We start from the raw sequence: 20,775 nt of genomic DNA on the forward strand, positions 1-20,775 counted from the left end.
GTTGGAGGGATTCCAAGCCATTACCATGATCAGTGGCAATGATTTTGAAATTGATCCAACTACACGTAGTCTGAAATCCTGGTGATTTGGCTTATTGTTACCCAAACGTTGTGTGCTTCTTCCTCGCACAGTAACATGACTACTGCACCTTCGGGGTGGCTGTTCTGAACAGCAGTAACCTATCCAGTTAGATCTTACTCTAAAGGTCTGTTGATTTACCTTTGTGACCCAAATCTCTTGAGCTTACTCCTCAAAACAGGAACCTTCCCAAGAGTAACTCCTCCTGTCAGCTCTTGAAAGGGACTTGTAGGTACAGTCATAATCGAAGCCAATGTGACATGCCAATGCGCAGTTTCCAACCTTTCCTGTGGTGCTGTGGAAGGCTTTACATGCACATTGCTTGGTTCAATGCCTACCCAATTGCGACAGTGCTCGACTATACCCCAGAGGGTGTGAAGGAGTGTTTCAGAGGAATCGCGCAAGAAGAGAGAAAGAAACACATGGGCTGGTGCGAGGCCTTTCTGACTCGAACAGGGGGATTCCTGGAAAAGATATTAAACTCTTGTGAACCAAAGTCTTGCCATGATTTGTATCTTGCAAAAAATAAGTTTAACATATAAGAAACAATACATTCTCTGTGTTGATTGAATCTGTGTACCCATTTTGTCACCACCAGGAAGACGAAGTAGACGAGATTTATAAAAAGGAAAATAGTTCAAAAGCACATTGAAAGTGAACACTTTTAACATGTGCCAGCTCGAGATATGAACATATGACACTTCCAATTCACTATGCTTAACCAACAAGGCTTGCATTTGCACTTTAACAAGCCTGACACACGGATTTCCCATTTCACAAGTTAAGCGGCACATGTGTTGAGGTTTATGTGGCCCGGACCTTCAAAAGGTCAAAGATGGGTTTGAAAAAGCAAAACGTTTGGGGAGTCACAATTTTCTCTAGGTTTTTCGAATCTGTTTTCAGCTTGTGAAACAGTTTTAGATTCACATGCTATGCGAAGGCTACCGTCTACTGGTTGGCCCAGAGTTTACTCAACTCTAAGTTAGGTATCAAAAGGGGTGTATCAGTTGCATGACGTGTACATTCAACCCACAATACCCCTTTTACTTGACACCCTTCTCAGATTGCTTTTTCTGACATAGACTTTGCTCAGGGAATGAGAAGCGGAGGAGGATGAGAAGAGAATTTAGAGGTTTTTAAAGGGGCAATCGTGGTGTCTTCAGTGATGACAGCAGGGGCAGGTCCTATAACAAGAAAAGGAAAATGTTGAACAATGTCAATGTTTTCAGTGTTCTGGAACTAGGGAAACATTCTCAAGTGGAATGTTGCCCTTCCTGTAATCCTAGGTTCCCATAGAGAGTCAAACACAAGGTCTACAGCCAGTTTCTGCCAGTGGACCACAAGGGGAGCACGAGTCATTCTTCTAGACCGTTGAATGTATTATCTATAACGCGCTTAATGGCCAGAGGTTTCTAAGCGCAGACCCGGGGATCGAACCTGTGTTGCTCACGCTGTCTGAGCTATCCTCCCGAGACTCTGGAAACATGCAAGATGTGGACAGCCTAGGCTGCGGAGGCTGATAAATGAGAGGCCTCGGCTCAGTCAGAACAGCTCATAGAGGGGGTGGAGTTAGAGGCAGAAATGGTGTCTGCCCCGGAAGCGGACTCCCGAGAGACAGTCACTCACAATGAAGGGATCACCAGCACCCGCTCAGTGGAGTTCCCTGGCCCATGTGCGAGATGCCCCATCATGCGATTGTGATACTGACACCCGTAACAATGCTGTGATAAGACACATGGCATGATCAACCTCACAAAACATTCCAAATAACACACTGGAAGCAGACCAAGTCAAATAAAGATACAAACCTGACTTCAGCATTGAAAGAGATACTTGAGTCAAAGGCCCCGAAAAGCACTCCAGTGAAACATATGGTTTGGCATCCGCAAAGCATCTGAAAATAATCCCCCAAAATGGTAACTCCTAAGAGACATGATGTGGTTCTCAAAAATAGACACAGCACAGTAAGAGCATGTAGCTCCAGTAAGCCAGATGGCACAGATACAAAGCAAAGCAGGGCGCCGAAACATAACATGACGACCGGAAGGACTCAGAAAGGCATCTCGACGCACACACAGGGCCCAGAACAGCCCCATGTCGTTGAAATAAACTGCAGCACAATAAAAGTGCATGCGGCTGAGCAACCCAAGCAGGGCACCAAAAGTACACATTCATAGTGGCAATGAGCAAGTCTTAATGGAAGAAAAGCACTCGGAAGAGGAGTGGTACAGGTTCCCTTCGCATTCGGAATCCAACACTGAAGCACTTATGAATACTTACCAGAAAAATTAGACATCTTCATGGAAACAGGACACACTTTCATTACAGGAAACATTGAAGAATATGATTATCCTAACAAAGGCCAGGCTAGCTGTGGTAAAGAGCAGCAGATGATTAATCATATGCCCCTTATAAAGCACCTGGGTTCCACGTAAGAGGCCCCACACACAGGAGGATGATGGCTACTTCCCGGTGGAGGAAGAGCATTTGCAGGATCAGGCTGAAAGAGTCTGTGTTGACTACTTTATGGACTCCCCAGTTCACACTGAACCCACATGTCATAGTCACACAATGGCCTATTCTCTACTTCCTCTTCATACATACTTGTAGCCACCTCCAACAACGACCTTAACTTGAGGAGAACCATCTCCAGTTCCGGGAAGCACTTCAAGACCTTCCTCTTTGCTTCTGCCTTCGCTCTTCCTCTCCCCTGCTGATGTGTCTGCTTCGGCACCGTGGACCTGGTTACCCTCTGACTTCGGGCCCAGGTCCCTGCCCACTAAGCCATGCATTTGCACTGCCTCCTGGCAACCCTTGCACTTGGGCCTGTATCTGTAACCCTATAGTCCCCCTTACCTGCACTTATCAGACACCCCTTGTCTGCGCCTTAATCCTTTCACTTGCCACCTTGCTAGCTGCACTACCAGTTGTTATTTTTATCCCTTGCTCAGCACTTTCCACTTCTCCCCTCTCTCTTGCACTTTCCCCCTTCCCTCTCCCCTGCACTTGCGCATGCTCAATGTCACTGGGCCTAGTAAGATTGTTGTTTTGGCCTCCCTTGTTCCCCTCCCTTGCCTCGTCGCGCTCTGAAACGCTTGTCTATGAGCGGGATACAAACCAAAATATCATATCTGTCCAACTGCCTCCTTGATTCCTACCTCCTCTTCAGTTTCTTCTGCCACCATTTGGCTCTCAATGTCGCCTCCCTCCACCTTTTGCTGTTTCTCCAGCTCTTTAGCTCCACCTCTTGTCACGCCTCCTCCTATCTCCCCTTTCAACAGTTTCTCAACCTTCTTCTTGATGTTCCTCACCACATTCTTACACCCTCCTACCACCTCCTACAACTGTTCCCATTTTAACTTCCAACAGCTCCTGCTCCTCTTGCCTGGATCTTCCCAACTCCAACAAACGCACAACCACATCCTCTGATGACTCCCCAGCTTCCACTTTCAACTCTCCACTGCCCTCCGTCAAAATATCTCCTCCATATAAGCAGCCAAAAAGGGGATGGGTGGATTGCCTTTGTGTTCTGGCGATTGCCTCGTAACTGCACATCTTTTTTGTCTGACATAGGGGATTTTCCAGCACAATCCAATGAGATGATCCCCTACTGGCCAGTCACTGGCCCGGGCCATCATTGAGGGTGTGCTGAATGCGCTGTAAATGTTCAATGGCCCCAGGTGGAAAGAAAAAGGGATTCCATCCCTAGGGCCCATGCTGTTAGTATGCTGCATATTCAAGATTGGCCAAATGAGGGTTTTCCAGGTGGTTAATGACCAGTGAGTGTTGTTAGAGAGCAGGCAGTTCCGGGACTCTAACCTGTCCCTTGGTCAATGACTACATGTGTATAAACTCCCATAGAGCCAATAGTGCTTTTGCAAACTAGTGCCACTCTCCAATCCTTAAAAGTAGTGAGTTGGGCGGCAATGGCAACTACAGACTTTCCTCAGGTACCAGTACAAACCCCTATGCCTACTCAGAGACCATTTCCCAAACCCTACCTTCTCTCAGCGGTGCCAGTACCATTCTAAAATGGCCGCCTGGTGATGCTGAAGCTACTTTAGGCATGTGGAACAGGTGGGAGCGTTCCCACCAATTGTGGGACGGAGCAGTGACGTCCCTCATCTGAAGGCCACCTCCCATGCGCAAAGCTTGCAGAACGTTCGCTGCATGGTGGAGAAAGAGGAGCACCCCTTGCTCAAATTCCCTCCATTTTCTGACTGAGAATCCACGGGAAATGATGCTCCTCAGCAGTCCTTGGTAGTCATTGGCTGGCTTAGTAGCCAATTGAAATGCAGCATTCTTATACTGACCAACTCTATATTGTACCGCATGTCATTGTCTTTGCTGGAACATATGAATATGAAAGGTGTATCCTGGCCATATCTGTTCACGCCACTGTACTTTCTTTTACAGATACTTCATAGCGGTGGAGGATGACAAAATATTTCCCCTGCACTTGTCAGACCGGTAAGTCGCCCGTTTTCCTGCCATAGATGTCTATGGTGTACAAATGCACAAGCAGACATATACAGCATAATGATTTGCACTCTGCCTCCACTCTCATTTTCTTGCTTAGGAAGCCAGGCTCCAAACCACCTCCCTATATAAGGTAAGCATAGAAAACTGTTGCCTACTTGTATATGTCGAGATGCGAGGTTTGCGGTAGTTACATGACGCCATGTATGTTTTTAAAGTATTGCAGGTGATGCACCGCCTGCCAGCTGCGTGTTTAGCCAAGTCATGAACATGGCAGCCTTTCTAGGTAGGAACGGCATGGAGAATGTTTCTTTATAATCTCTGTTCAAATATTTAAATTGCACAACACACAAGTCTGATTCACCAACACGTGGCATGCTCTGATACCAATATTTGCTGAGGTCTTTTCTTCAAAAGAGACATGACTTCATTCACATTTCATTTTGAATTCCTCCCTGTCTTCCTTTGTAACCATGCAATAACCTATTCACAACCAGCACACAATGCACGCTTCTCATTAAACCCTACTGATGAGCGATTTGTGAAGTCCATGTCATTTTTTGCATCTAATTGATCCAGGAACGTTTTTAACTCTCTTCTTTCAGAAATAAGTGTTTTTGTTAGTCATTTAGCTTAAGTGACCACGGTAGAGGCCAGTAAAGGGGCTTAATTGTCTGGAACCGGTTACTTGGGTTCCAGGGTAGAGGGTTTTACGCAGTTAAGACCCGTTGATGCCCTCGCCCAGGAATCATCCAAAAAGACCGATATTTAAAGTCTGAATGGGAGATTTGGCAGAATTTCGGCCCTTTGAAAATACTGAAAGGCCGCAAAGTTTGACCAAATCCCCCATTCGGTGGCCGGGGCTGCAGGGATGTCCCCCGCACCCTAGCTCCCTATATTGTGAGTGGGATTTGCGGGGGTGTCCCCTGCAGCCGGGCCCAAAACAAATGCAAAAAAAAGGAAAGGACCCTTTGGCGCCCGTTTCCGATCACAGAAGTGAAAAGGAACAGGCGTCGCAGGGACACAGTGAGTCGCCAGCAAGGTAAGTAGGGGGTTGAGGGTGGGGGGCGGGGCTCAAGTCGGAAATTATCAGGGGAGAAAAGATTGAAGGTTATTTCAGAAAAATAATCTTCTGTCTTTTCTCCCTCCAACGTTTCGGGCTTTCAATCCTGAGTCCTTGCCCGCAGGCACTAAAGATAAATGATGGTATTCTGATCCCTCCACAGGTTATTTTTGGTAGCCTGTTCAAGTGGCCATGTGCTAATAGGGTGCAGGTTGGATCGATGATGTGCTGCAACCTATAAAATCCTCAATCCTGGGTTTGATTTCCAGCTGGGCCAAAATTGTATGATAGTGGCCACAATGCTATTTGCGCTGGGCCTTATTTTACTTCTCTGAAAAAAAATTTAGGAGCCATTGAAGATGGTAACGTCCAGAATGAGGATTTGGCGTTAACAACCTGGACATATTAATCTTTGTAGGTCTATCTAGAAAATCTCTTCTCCAGCTTTCTCACACTACTGTTAGTAGCTTTTTCTTTATTTCTTGATAAGGGCATCTAATAATTGCTTGCTGACTGGCTACAATGTATTATTTCTTTGCCTGTCGTCCTCTCTATAGCACTCAGTATTGTTAACTATCTGGTGTCCTTGCCCTTCTTTGATAACTCCGTCTGTGTCATGTAACAATTTGGAGGCAACAGAAGACTCGAGACGGGGGCAGGGGGGACTACAAGTTTGTCTCTTTTATTTCTCTCACGGGGAGGGTTGGTGGATCTCCTACAGGCTCTGTGGAGGAGGCACGCAAAAACAAGAATGGAAAATGATGGCTAGCTCTGTCAGGAAGGTGTATTAACAAAACCACATGCAAGGGTCTGCACTAAGAGGGCCTAGTATCTCAGTCCAGTGTCAGTGCCCTTTTTCAATTTACAGGAGCCCAGGGGGCCAGGCCCTGTGCGCTTCACTCCGTTCACACACACACTCTTCAGGTTTACAGCACCCCAGCATGCTTCTATTTTTGCCTTAAATATTCTTCCAGGTGTTGGTATGGTTAGTCTCTCATCTTGAGACTCACCCGTCGGCTCTATAGAGGGTAGTCGCAGCACAGGCACATCAGACAGAGCTAATAACTCCGCCTGGCTTAGCAGATACCCAAAACAATTGCCAGCAGGAATGTCACCTTAACACCCCTGCTTTTCACACTACTAATATCTAAAGTTAATCTTGTTTTTGTCTCTGCCTGCACACTACTGTCCCAATGGGTCATTCCACAGTCTCCAAGTTGGACGAACCTCAAATCAGTTCTTAACCCTACATTTTTGACCAAATTGTAAGGCCCAATCTAGGAGATCCCAAACTTCCTCTGGGCAAAGAACCTTGCAGTCCACCGTTCAGATGTCTTTTTCTATGCCATTCTGGGCCAGGTCCATCATTACCACTAGTCCCACCCAATGGTCTATATAAATAGGCAAGTGGATGAGCCATTATGTCAGCAGTCTGAACCTCGTTACATGCTTGTAGACTTAAAAATATATGTGCAATGTTAGGGTTTCTAAAATTATACAGTGTCCTGACCTCTCCCTTTTCCCCTCTGTCTACCAGTTGTGGCGAACCAGAAGAGGGACTAATGCTACTATATGCCATGTGAAGGGTTTTCATTCAAAATAAAAATAAAACGCTTATCTAGCCCTACAACTATGAGAAAATTGCCCTGCCTAATAAAACTAAAACTAAGGGTGCTCCTCAAAGTCCAAAAATAAATAGTCCTGAGTGCAAATCTTATTCACCTAAGTGGCCCTACCACTTAGGAAAAACTTAACAAAAAGGAGGCCAGAGCAATGGCCTCTCTTTGGCTTATGCCTGACCCAATCACTTAGATCTATTTTCCCTGGATTTAAAAAGTTTATCAATGTTCGATAACACAGTTCAAAACCTCTCTGCGGGTTCTGTTTGTCAAATGTTAATTTCTTCCATACAGTTTCCTCTTCCTCAAAAAAAAATCTTTTTTTTCATCCAATTTCCAAAATTTCAACTAAGTATTTGAAACGTACATGTTTTCTTTCTTTACAGTTCTCTTTATTAAACTTTGTGGGTCTTGGACTTTCCAAAGTCCTCCGGCCCTCTGACAGGCTTACTTTGTCTCAATCTTGTTGGGATGTCTGCCTGTTTGGGTTTTCTTGGCACTCCATAACCCTTGTGGCTTTACCAGCCTAAAAGATGAATGTCTCTCTGCTTTTCAGGGTTCTCCAAAGCCCTCTTAGCCTTGTAACAACTTGATTTAGATAGGGCAACTGCCCGCCCAGGGTCATCAGGTTATCATAACCTTGGTGGCTTTCCCAGCCTCAATGATCACTGTTTGTGCTGCCAAATGGCATAACCTCTTCGGGAGTGTTTGCTTCCCTAGCGCTGCTTGTCTCAGCAGCTACTGTACTTATTGTGCAAAGCTCGTGAGTCTGTGCTCTCCTCTGCAGTCAATCTGGTCTCGATGTCGGTTACGGGGCCCCAGACTCACCAGGGCTTCCTTGTGGTAACGCCACCAGATGAGGCAGTTGCTTTTCTGTCTCTTTCCCCACCTTGGATTCTCAGTCAGTCAGAACGCCAGCCTTCCCATGTCTGTCTAGCGATTTGCTCACTGTCAACGCCACCGCTGGCTCTGCAGCCTAGCGTGGCTCCGCAACCTCAAGAATGTCTTCTCGTCAGAGGCTCGCCTCTGCAAATGAGTTCCTCTTCAATTCAAAGTTCCTTGTGGTTTCATGTACATCATCACAAACAAAAGGGGTGTGCTATTTGTAATAAAATAATAAACCAAATACAAAAAAAAAAATAGAACAAAAGGGGTGTGCCTTTTTTCTTTGACTGTGGCATTCAGGCGAGATCCAGCATTACCTGAACCCAAAGAGATTGAAAAATGTGTCACTATTCGGTGAGTCAAAACCAGAGTTAACACTCTTTGAGCACCTTGGCAGGGGGTGCCAGCCAATCAGGTGGCTAGGAATGCAGGCTTGAACCGGTGGTGAAAGCCCGCGTTCCATCCCGCCTGATAGCGGGGTCCCCCGCTGCCATCTCCCCCCCCACCCTCTGTCCTGTTTTTTCTTTTTTCCCCTTCCCACCCGCACCTACTGTATTTCTGCAGCAGCGGCACTCCCTGCTGCCGCTCCTTCGTCTCCGCTCCTGCAGGCTGTCATGGAAAGGGAAGAGGGGCTCTGTACGGAGCCCCACTTCCCTTTCCATGACGGCCATTTTAGAAAAGTATTTTCCTTCATTCAATGGGACACGTGCAGTGTTCGGTTGAACGAAGGCACAGTTGCATCCTGGGTTACCGCTTTGGCAACCCGGGGGGCTAATAGCCTTAATCCCCCATTCCAAGTGCTGGAACAGAGGGGAACGGCCGGGGGCCCTCGTTATCCACCCTCACTTCGCTCGGGCCGATAACTTGGGCTGCCGGGCCGTTACCCCATTCGAGCCCTTAGAACAGGGAATTAACGCCATATTCCGATTCTCATATATGCAGTTAATGTGTTCTGGACCAGGAGTTCCTCGTAGGAATGGAAGTCCCTGTCCCCAAGAGGGGAGTCACTCGGAGTGATGTCCCACTTGCCCAGACCCCTAGGGATGGTCTTGCTGAGCGGGTTTACCTCCATAGCCTCAAAGCGGGTGGCTCCCCTCTGGGGAGAAGGGACACATTGTCCAGATTCATCACACAGTCCTGATCTTTTTGCCATTAGTAGATTTTGATTAATCTGAAGGTTAAGGGAAAACCTCTCATTACTATAATGTAATACCTTATTCAAAAGAGATGTAGTATCCTCAGTAGCATCTCTTTTAAGCAGTGGCACACGAGTCAGAACTGCAAATAATGGAGTTCACTTAGGTGGAAGCAGCAATCTAAACTTAAAGGAGGAACACACGCCCGGAGACCCCCACCAAGGTCCCCACAAGGTCAGTTCCCACTCCTGCTTGTTCCTTGATCATTAGTATTACGATTCTTGTAGGACTTCAACTCTGGGAGGTTGTGCTTCTATTGACGTTTCTCTCTTGTGCACTATCCCTTGTGCAATTACTGACCAACATAGGGCCTTGTGGTATTTTATTTACCGCTCAATAAAAGTCCATTTTTTTTCTCCATTTTTAAGAATTGCGTGTTACGGGTACATTTTAATTTCTCTATAATAGTTAATCTTTTGACAACACATGATCAGGAATAGATTCCTTTAGTGCACTTTGGGAGGTAATAGTGTCCTTGCCAATAATACCTCTTTTTCCTGGAATATTAGCATTTTCATTTCAGGCACCTTAGTCTCTTTAGTTATATGAGCAACCTTATCAGTTGAAGACTTATGATTTGGGTGACCAGGCCTTCACCCTTCAATAGAAGATGCTGGATTAGGAGATTGTAGTACATTAAAAGGGAACACCGGTGGGTATGTGTTCTACTGCTTGTTTAAGAAATGCACCTATAGATTCTGATTGTGTTTTGTTTTTTTCACTAAATTGGCGAATGATCCTGCGCCTTCCTTTTACCCCACTTATATCAAATTGTTAAATTGCTATTTAAAACAGGAAAATAATCACTAAACATGATTTAGCTTCAGAGCACATGGAGACTGACCCTGGGCGGTAGCACGGTATAAATCAACATAACATAACATTTACACATGTGTTGCCAAACTCAGCTAATTCATTTACAGAACATCTCTGGTAAGAGTGTATTAAATTTACGGTGATGAACAATAAGTACTTTGTGCAAGTGTTAGGCCCGCAAGTGCCAAATGTTGGCCTCCAAGCCCCTTTTGGCCCTGATACATAGATTAAAACTGTTCTGCCGAAAAACACTTGTCGAAATCCACAAACAGTGCTCCCTGCAAAACCAGTGTGGTCCAAATTCTGGCTCCAGGAAGGTTAAGGCCCAGGGTTACCAAGATCAATACACTGCTCCGGGAAGTGTCTTGTGCTTTTGTATCAATCTCCAAAAAATGCGTGCTCAGTGCTTCAAGCCACATTAGATCCCTGGTTACCCAGGGCAACAAGAAGTACAACTCCAGGAAAAGTTTCAATGCTTGCACAAAACACTGTAAAGTCCAACTCCAGGTACAGTGCCCTGTGCTTTGTACCAATCCACAAAAACTGAAATTGAAGTACTGGGCTTCAAGCCAATTTTTGCGCCAATAGCCAGAAGGATGGCTTTATAATAGTGAATATCGACGACCGACAAATAGATCATTCCTGCAAGCAATTCTAGCTAACCCCTTTTTATCCTAGTCAGGACAACACTGCCCGCAGGAAATCTACAGCGAAAAAGTAATTTATCAAAATCTCTGTCTCTGACACGAATGTTTGGCGGGCATGCGGGACAGGGCAAACACGGGCTGCACAGAGTATTTTGAACAAATAGTCGGAATGGATTGAACAGAAGTAGAATGAGGCAGAGTCCAGCTGCAAATTGAGCAGGGCAACTGCTGGTAGCAAGCACCTAACCCCTGTGCTGCTTTCAAGACTCCAAAAACAGCAGGGTTACTTCGAAAATGAGGTGGGCAGCAGGAACGGGCCCAATCTCTGAAATCCGCGAGCCTGCACAGCCCACACTGCCAAAGCTCCAGTGGTCGGTGCAGACATGGCCGACGCGCTGCCCAGCAATTTTCAGCCTTCCAATCTTCCTCCTGCTTCCTTCAGGGTCTTTGTCTCCACACTGCTCTCCTCGCCACCAAAGCACCAGCCATTGCTGCAGACACACCCAGGGGACTTCTTGCTCATCATTTAGTGCCATGCTAAATGATTCCATATTTTGGTTATTTCAGGTTCCAAAATATGTTTGAAGTTTTAAGGTGTGAGTTAATTGCCAGTAGAGCAGTGCACACATCTTACCATCCACTCTTTATTCAACTCCCATAATTTACTTGTGTCTCTCCATGGTAAAGGGAAGAAAGAGGATCCAAACTGGAACCCTCCCATCCCCTGCACACCTTTGTACTGCGTCAATAAGACGCCTTAATATCAATTCAAAAAGATTATATTGTCAGTAGACATTCGAAAATTTCAAAAGACAAACAGGTTTAACCAAAGTTAATGATGCAGTCAATTCTTTGAGTGTAAAGAACAAGTATTCTTTATTCCAAACGCAGAAGCCAGAGAATATTCAGTTCATTGAGGGCGGCTGACGCGTTTCGAGAAGCATATTCTCTTCTTCATGAGCCAGAGATCATGTACAAGAACTAGATGTAAGGAATGTAGAGAAAATAAAAAAAGAAAGGAAAAATCAGAATGGAGTTGCTATCAAATCAATTCCACAATCTACTTTGTATTTACAACCAAACAGTTATCTTCTAACAGTAGAATGTCAACTATAGTCGCTCAACAGTCACAGCAACAACATAAACCCTAGTTGAGATACATTTTCACAGTTTTAGTTGAATTATATCCAAAGCCACAAGCAACCAAAACAAAAGATGGTCAAATGGTCAATAATCAGAGGAATCATGGATGGCAGGGTTAAACAAAGGGAGCAACGAGAATGCAAGCTCTGAAAAAAGGGGCTGGAAATATGCTCACCATGACTAAAGAAATCCTTTGTGCTATTGCGTTTAGAGATGGCACTGCGTAAACAGAGGGTTCAATCGGACATTGAACTCTAAATAAATCCAGCGTAAAACAGGAGCCCAGTGTACTGCAATAATAAATGCGGGTGATCAAAAGTTAGAATGCTTTCACAGAGTGGCAACAAGGTGGATACAAGTTAAGTAGGATAAACTTAAAGACAGTCACTCACCCTGGCTGGGTGAATATCCATCTAGGTACATTAAAATCCTGTCAGATGGGTGGCGAATATGGCGTACGATCACTATTCGAATGCCGGCTGGAACACAGTGTCAGAATCTGTGGATTGCCCAAGAGCGTCTGTGTGAAAGTGTGGGGACTTACTATAGGGATACCGTAGCGCGGTCTCCAGAAGCAGCGATCTGTGCTCGGCATGCAGTTAATGTCCAGTGCGTGTCACACATCCCGATCGAGTGTATGCGTGCATCGATGGAGACAGTTGCTAGGTGAGGGACGCTTCCAGTGGAGCGAAGGAACCTCTTGCGCGCATTCGGCAGTACGTATAGTGCGTGGTTCGTCAAAACAAATGACGGACTCACGATAGGACTCGTAGAGGGTAAACAGATCAAAAGAGCTTGTGCAAAGCGGCGGCCATATTGAAATATTTAACCCATGCGAATGAGTGGTCAACAGTACAGGGATAAATGTGTAGTTGGGTATGGTCAATGAAAATCGAATCACCTGATGGAAAAGGTCAAGTCATTAGAGTTGTGGTTGGGTGGCTTTGAATTTACAAAGTGCAAAAACAATATAGCTGGTGTAGCAGGTCCTTATCTGTTGTATATAAAATTTCCACAAAATAATGAATTTCTTGCATTCAGTTAAGTAATCACTATCTGCATAATTGCATGGAAAGCGTTATATCCTAGTAGAATTAATAAACAACACTAAAATATGAATACTCTTGGTATGCAGTGGGCAAAGATAGACTACACATATAAAAAGCACGATTAAAGGGAGGGAGAGCAATTAATTGTAAAAGCCTCTTTAGATGAAGCATTTCAACGAAAATTCATCGTTAAGACCCCTAGGAAGTAGTGTGTTCAATGTATGAATCCAGTATTTCTCTCTGCGGGAGAGTATTGTATGGTAGTCACCACCTCTATAAGGTTTTTTGACTACTTCTAGGACTTGGAATTTAATCTGTGCCACAGTATGGTTGTTCTCCATAAAGTGTCTCGAGAGGGGTGACTTCGTGTTTTTGCACCTGATGTTAGAATTGTACTCTGCGAGCCTTTCTTTAACAGCTCTTGTTGTTTGCCCCACATAGTTTGCCATATGGGCATTTGATCGCGTAGATCACTCCAGTGGACATACAGGTGGCATAATGCCGTAGTTTAATCTTTTTGCCTGTGTATGGATGAATAATGGTGTCACCTTTGGTGACATTATTGCAGTGTGAGCAGCAAAGGCAGGGGAAGGTTCCCATTCTTTTCGTTTGTAGGACCATTTGTTTGTCCTTAGGTGGTCTTTCTGCTCTGACAAGTTTGTCTCTGAGGTTCCTGCCACGCCTGAAGGCGATCATGGGTGCTTTATGGAATACTTCCTTAAGTGTCTGGTCATTATGGAGAATGTTCCAATGTTTTCCGATGGTTCTTCCTATTTGGAAACTCTGTCTTGAATATTTAGTAATATGAAGCAGTGGTGTTTCCTTGGTTTTAATTTTTGGCACAAGGAGGTGTTCTTTACTAATGAGTTCTGATCTTTCTTTGGCTTTCTCGAGGATTGAGCCTGGATATCCTCTGGCTTCAAATTTCTCAAATAGTTTGGTACTTTCTGTGTCAAGACCTGCAGGATCTGAGATTATGCGTTTCAGTCGCAAGATTTGACTGTATGGTAGACTTTTCAGCATTGATTTCGGGTAATGACTTGTGAAGTGTAGCAGATTGTTTGCATCAGTGGGTTTGTGATACACGGTGGTACTGATGCGATTTTCTTTGATTTCCATGTCCAAATCCAGAAAGTGTAAATGTGGTGTACCTATCTCCATGGTGAATTTAATAATATTGTGGATAGTGTTCATGTAATTGAAAAAAGAGTCCAGTTCTTTGCGTGTCCCACACCAGATACCGAAAATATCATCAAAGTATCGTTTCCACATTAGGATCTTATATGACCATTCAGGGTGATCCAATACATGTTGGTGTTCCAGTCTGTACATAAATGTGTTGGCGTATACTGGGGCCATAGAGGAGCCCATAGAAGTGCCAGTGGTCTGTAAATAAAATTTGCCTTGATATCTGAAGTAGCTATTGAAGAGTATGATGTCCAAAAATGTCAAAATCAAATTGGTGTTCCCCCTGTTGTTTGAAGTGTTGGAGATTAACCATTGTACTGCTCTTATGCCTTCTTCGTGGGGGTTAGATGTGTATAGGCTACACACATCCATGCTAAAGATTATACAGTTGCCACTCAAAGCCGTGATGTTTTAAATGCAATTTAAAAAATCTGTCGTATCTCTCAGATATGTGGGGGTATCTTGAACACATTTTTGAAGTGATCTGTCCACATAGACAGCTAATGGGTCGAAGATGCTATCGGATCCAGCTACTATGGGTCTCAACGGGGGATTCTTGTGGATCTCCGGAAGACCGTAAAAAACCGGAGTGATGGGATATTGATTGACTAAGAATTCACCTATCTTAGTATTAATCCAGTTGTGGTCCACTGCTTCTTCAATAGTGTTCTTAATCAGTACCTTGATTTTCTGTATAGGGTCTCCATCTAGTTTGGTGTAGGTGTTGTCATCATTGAGGAGAGTAAGGCATTTGGTTATATAGTCATTTGTGTCCATTATTACGATCGCACCTCCTTTGTCGGCAGGTTTAATAGTTATTTCTTCATCCTTAGCTTATGCTTCAATGTGTTCAAGTTGGCATCTTTTAATGTTGTTTGGTGTAGTCTTCTGATAGTTGATCCTCTCTAGATCCTTAGTCACCATATTTTCGAATAGATTAAGCATAGAGTTTTGTGTGTAAGGATTGAAATTGCTCTTAGGGCGAAATTCCAGGGTGTCAGTTTCTGAGGTGGATTGTTTCTCATCCATATCTGTGTTGAAAAAGAGTCTGAGTCTCAATTTCCTCAATAATCTATGGAAACACACTTTTTCCTCAAAGAGTGTGGTGTTGCTTGTAGGTACAAATGATAGTCCACGATTAAGCATATCTAGTTGACCACTAGTCAGATTTTTGCTCCATAGTAAAGGTTCAGCCCAGTTGCTTTGAGAGCCAGACCCTTCATTATTTGGATGATCGAGTGACAGGAGGGTTTGTTCCTCTGGGACATTCATAGTTGGCAGTTGGTTCTTATGCCTGGGTTTATAGTTGTCACTTTAATTAGATGTGTTCTGCCTCCATGCGCTCCTGCTGGTTATGAGGACGGTCCTTACACCATCTCATTACTATTTATTTGCATTGTTCTTACTGGGGAGAACATGTAATAACAGATGTACTCCTCATATAAAAGGGAATTAAAACATTCCATTGAAAGATCTTCAAGGCCTGAGGTCACACTGAGAAATAACTTGATTTCCTGCTTACAAAGGTTACATGTGTTAATATCTCTGCACAAATAATTTGCCTAACAAGAATGGCGCCGTATTTCTGCAGCAATATTAACCCATTGAACCTGCGGGGGACACCCCTGCTTCTCCCATGTTTTTTTAAAGGCGCGGGGGACACCCCAGCTACCCTGTTCACATTTACCACAAAAATGATCCCCACTATGGCCGTTCCCGATGACCATATATATGACGATATTATTGGTGGGGATAATATTACCTGATACAGTTAAAAACTGGTCCTGTATGTGGTAGGTGTATGCTTTCCTCCTCCTCCTCTTCCTCTGCTGTAAAGAGTGCGTTAGAAATGCACTGCCCGAACATAAAGGATCAGGTGTATCTGTAAAGTGCACGCTCACTCAGAGAGGGTCTCTTGGCACTATGGACAGATAATACATGTTTGCCACTCAACTCCACCATTTGAATTACGCTTTTATCATCGCTGTTGTGTGTTGGTCTAGTGGTCAACTTTACGTGAGCGTCATGACTGTGGCTCTGCTGGCACGCGGAGTGCAGTGCAGCAGAGCCCCAGGTGTCTGTATTAATTTCTCGGTTGGAGGCCTTGCCACATGTTCATGGCCTAGGCTGGCCGCTGTGGTCTGGGTGTCCCCACGCCATGGCGGGCCTGAGCTGGGTGCCCCCAGTTGTAACTGCAGGAGCCGGTGATCCGGTCTTGGCAGGGTGATCCCTGCCCCCTTGTACGTTGCGTGCCCACAGCGTCCAAGCCCCTGGTCGGCGTTCGACACTGTCTGTGGCCCGCACCGGTGACCGGAGGCGGGCCACCACATTGGCGACGAGGCGGTCCGGGCCCTCCACACCCGGGCGGTGTGGAGGCTGCTGGTAGCCCACAGCGTGCAGTAACACGCGGTTGTGTGGCGCTGCCTGGAAGGAGGCGGCCGCGTGTGTCAGTGGCAGCGGGGAGCCCTGCCGAAAATCAGCTGCAGGAGACGGCGGGGGTGGAGGAGCAGCCCCCGAACCTGGTAGGCGGGGCCTGCTATAAGGCCGCCTAGCGGCCGCGTCGTAATGTCACAGCTGCTTATCAAAGGAAAGGGGTGGAGCTGAGAGGTCTTGGCCCGCGGCAGCGAGAATTGGAGGCGTCCCGCCAGGAGCAAAGGTGCGGGGGAGCGCAGGCCTGCCGTGTGGGGCTCCGCAGCAGCGGATGTCACTGCAACCACCTGGCCCCATCATCATCACCCGGGTCTGCTCCAGGCTTCAGCGCAGGCCCGACTACGGGGAAAAGGGGGCGTGGCCTCCACAGGCACACGGCCTGCATCGGCCCTAGCACCGGCAGGGAACAAAGGAGAGGGGGCGGAGTCATATCTCTGCCTCGCCCGTTGAGAAGGGGAGAGACATTCCTGAACCGCGGTGCTGAGGAGCCCAGGCTGGCCCATAGTGAAGGAAGGCCCATCAACACCCGGGCCTGAGGAAAAAAGAGGAAGGGTTGTCCTTTTTGTCAAGAAACAAGTAGATCTCGGGGCCGGCAAAGCTGCCTAGAAAGGGCAATGGCCCAGGAACTGGCGGAGGTGCGGGCCTCAGTGATGGACTCCTCCAGACACCACCTCAAGTTGGAGGCCCCCATGCAGCGAGTGAAGGTCGAGGAGGTGGCAGCTGTCGGCAAGTGGCAAGGAGGAAAGCCGATAAGGAGGGAAGACAGGCCAAGGAGGGACCCCAATGCCACAATATGTCATCAATGCGGGTGGGATCTTCCACACCCGCAGGACTGCCCGGCGAAAGGACACATCCGTGGAAGGTACGGGAAGGCAGATCACTTCGCACGGGTGTGTCTTGCCCCAACTCCAGCCAGCATGGCGGCAACATCGGGAGGGAGTGAGCTAAAGGGGAGAAAGACCCCCAGAGTGGCGGCGGTCCAGGTGGCTGAAGGTCCCAGGGGAATATGCTACGATGCCGGAGAGGAGGAAGATGAAGAAATTGTATTCTTCCTGTCCTGCAGCAGCACCAGTGGCCAGTTTGATCCTGGAATCTTCTGAACTCCGGCAGCCCGTCGTCAGGCACCATGGTGTGCGGACTGGAACACACCTGTTTGTTTGCAGTGCTAACCGGGTTAGTTTTTAGTAGCCATTAAGAGGTGCTCGGACTAGAATGCACCCAATGTTTGCTGTGATGAATTAGGGGCACGGTGGGTGCCCGGACTAGAATGCACCACATGTAACCCAGTAGAGAGTTTACGTTTGCAGTGGGGTTTGGTTTTTGTTTGTTTATAATAAAGGAGGGATGTTGTGTGTTGGTCTAGTGGTCAACTTTACGTGAGCGTCATGACTGTGTCATGACGCTCCTCTAATAAAAGGGGCTCTGCTGGCACGCGGAGGGCAGTGCAGCAGAGCCCCAGGAAGCGGCAACTCGTGTCTGTATTGATTTCTCAGTTGGAGGCCTTGCCACGTGTTCGTGGCCTAGGCTGCCCGCTGTGGTCTGAGTGTCCCCACGGCGGGCCTGAGCTGGGTGCCCCCAGTTGTAGCTGCAGGAGCCAGTGATCCGGTCTTGGCAGGGTGATCCCTGCCCCCTTGTACGGTGCGTGCCCGCAGCGTCCGAGCCCCTGGTCGGCGTTCCGACACTGTCTGTGGCCCGCCCCGGTGACCGGAGGCGGGCCACCACAATCGCCCTAAATTATGCACTTAGGACTGTCTCTGAAAGGGAGCGGCACTTGTCCCCACCTTCGGCAGCCAAGCACCCCCCCTCTTCATAAGGAGCACACATTCCTTTTTTGCCATCTATCTCTGAACTTAAATAAGGAGACATTACTTCTCATATCCATGAACAAGTCTGAAGACAAGGCGCTTTAAATCTCTCAAAGGCACCCTTGTATTCCTTCAGCATAATGAGGGCTGCTGGTACCTAATACAAGAGAACAGTAAGTTTTAAAACTGTTTTTAGAAAAAAGTCGTATTGCTACATTTGGGTCTTTATAATATTACTTCAATAAAATGTTGACTTCCATCTGATTTTTTTTCAACCCCAAATGTTTCATTTTTGAATTGCCCCTGTTTTTAAATTCAGATCAGCAGCAGTATGCGAGAGGACACCCCTCTGCAACTCCCCAATAACCTTCAACCTTCCCCTCATCCCTAAAGACTCTTATCCTCTATCCCAAACGTACCTTTTATTTTTAAATAATATATTCTTGGCGACTTTGTTGGTGTATTCAGTTGCTATTACAGCACTGAGCTGTGTGAGTAGCAGCGGGGCATGTCTATGAAACTCATCTAGGGCAGTGCAGTCAGTGAGCGGCAGGGTGTCTATGTATGAAACAAATCTAGGGCAGTGCAGTCAGTGAGCGGCAGGGTGTCTGTGTATGAAACACATCTAGGGCAGTGCAGTCAGTGAACGGCAGGGTGCCTGTGTATAAACACATCTAGGGCAGTGCAGTCAGTGAACGGCAGGGTGTCTGTGTATGAAACACATCTAGGGCAGTGCAGTTAGTGAACAGCAGGGTGTCTGTGCATGAAACACATCTAGGGCAGTGCAGTCAGTGAGCGGCAGGGTGTCTGTGTATGAAATACATCTAGGGCAGTGCAGTCAGTGAGCGGCAGGGTGTCTGTGTATGAATCACATCTAGGGCAGTACAGTCAGTGAACGGCAGGGTGAGCGGCAGGGTGTCTGTGTATGAAACACATCTAGGGCAGTGCAGTCAGTGAGCGGTAGGGTGTCTGTGTATGAATCACATCTAGGGCAGTGCAGTCAGTGAGCGGTAGGGTGTCTGTGTATGAAACACATCTAGGGCAGTGCAGTCAGTGAGCGGTAGGGTGTCTGTGTATGAAACACATAGGGCAGTGCAGTCAGTGAGCGGTAGGGTGTCTGTGTATGAAACACATCTAGGGCAGTGCAGTCAGTGAACGGCAGGGTGCCTGTGTATGAAACACATCTAGGGCAGAGCAGTCAGTGAGCGGCAGGGTGTCTGTGTATGAAACACATCTAGGGCCGAGCAGTCAGTGAACGGCAGGGTGTCTGTGTATGAAACACATCTAGGGCGGTGCAGTCAGGGAGCGGCAGGGTGCCTGTGTATGAAACACATCTAGGGCGGTGCAGTCAGTGAGCGGCAGGGTGTCTGTGTATGAAACACATCTAGGGCGGTGCAGTCAGTGAGCGGTAGGGTGTCTATGTATGAAAAACATCTAGGGCGGTGCAGTCAGTGAGCGGCAGGGTGTCTGTGTATGAAACACATCTAGGGTGGTGAAGTCAGTGAGCGGCAGGGTGCCTGTGTATGAAACACATCTAGGGCAGTGCAGTCAGGGAGCGGCAGGGTGCCTGTGTATGAAACACATCTAGGGCGGTGCAGTCAGTGAGCGGCAGGGTGTCTGTGTATGAAACACATCTAGGGCAGTGCAGTCAGTGAGCGGTAGGGTGTCTGTTTGAAACACATCTAGGGCAGTGTAGTCAGTGAGCGGTAGGGTGTCTGTGTATGAAACACATCTAGGGCGGTGCAGTCAGTGAGCGGCAGGGTGTCTGTGTATGAAACACATCTAGGGCCGAGCAGTCAGTGAACGGCAGGGTGTCTGTGTATGAAACACATCTAGGGCGGTGCAGTCAGGGAGCAGCAGTGTGCCTGTGTATGAAACACATCTAGGGCAGAGCAGTCAGTGAACGGCAGGGTGTCTGTGTATGAAACACATCTAGGGCAGTGCAGTCACAGAGCGGCAGGGTATCTGTGTATGAAACACATCTAGGGCAGTGCAGTCAGGGAGCGGCAGGGTGCCTGTGTATGAAACACATATAGGGCGGTGCAGTCAGTGAGCGGCAGGGTGTCTGTGTATGAAACACATCTAGGGCGGTGAAGTCAGTGAGCGGAAGGGTGTCTGTGTATGAAACACATCTAGGGCAGAGCGTGGTGCAGTCAGGGAGCGGCAGGGTGCCTGTGTATGAAACACATCTAGGGCGGTGCAGTCAGTGAGCGGCAGGGTGCCTGTGTATGAAACACATCTAGGGCGGTGCAGTCAGTGAGCGGCAGGGTGCCTGTGTATGAAACACATCTAGGGCGGTGCAGTCAGTGAGCGGCAGGGTGTCTGTGTATGAAACACATCTAGGGCAGTGAAGTCAGTGAGCGGCAGGGTGTCTGTG

General features: G+C 47.0%; 1 protein-coding gene across 8 annotated transcripts in view; it reads left to right on the top strand.

Annotated features, from left to right (window-relative positions):
- The window catches only part of TMEM150C (transmembrane protein 150C), a 576,836-nt gene that overhangs the window by 488,524 nt on the left and 67,537 nt on the right, over window positions 1–20,775 (top strand). For all 8 annotated transcript variants that reach the window (XM_069626139.1, XM_069626145.1, XM_069626142.1 and 5 more), the window contains 3 exons: window positions 4,495–4,548; window positions 4,658–4,690; window positions 4,776–4,843. In XM_069626139.1, the coding sequence (XP_069482240.1) occupies window positions 4,495–4,548; window positions 4,658–4,690; window positions 4,776–4,843 (155 nt within the window). The remainder of the gene's footprint in view (window positions 1–4,494; window positions 4,549–4,657; window positions 4,691–4,775; window positions 4,844–20,775) is intronic.

The sequence above is a fragment of the Ambystoma mexicanum genome, chromosome 6p (genome assembly GCF_040938575.1).
Source record: "Ambystoma mexicanum isolate Mex_15411 chromosome 6p, UKY_AmexF1_1, whole genome shotgun sequence".
NCBI classification, from domain to species: Eukaryota; Metazoa; Chordata; class Amphibia; order Caudata; family Ambystomatidae; genus Ambystoma; species Ambystoma mexicanum.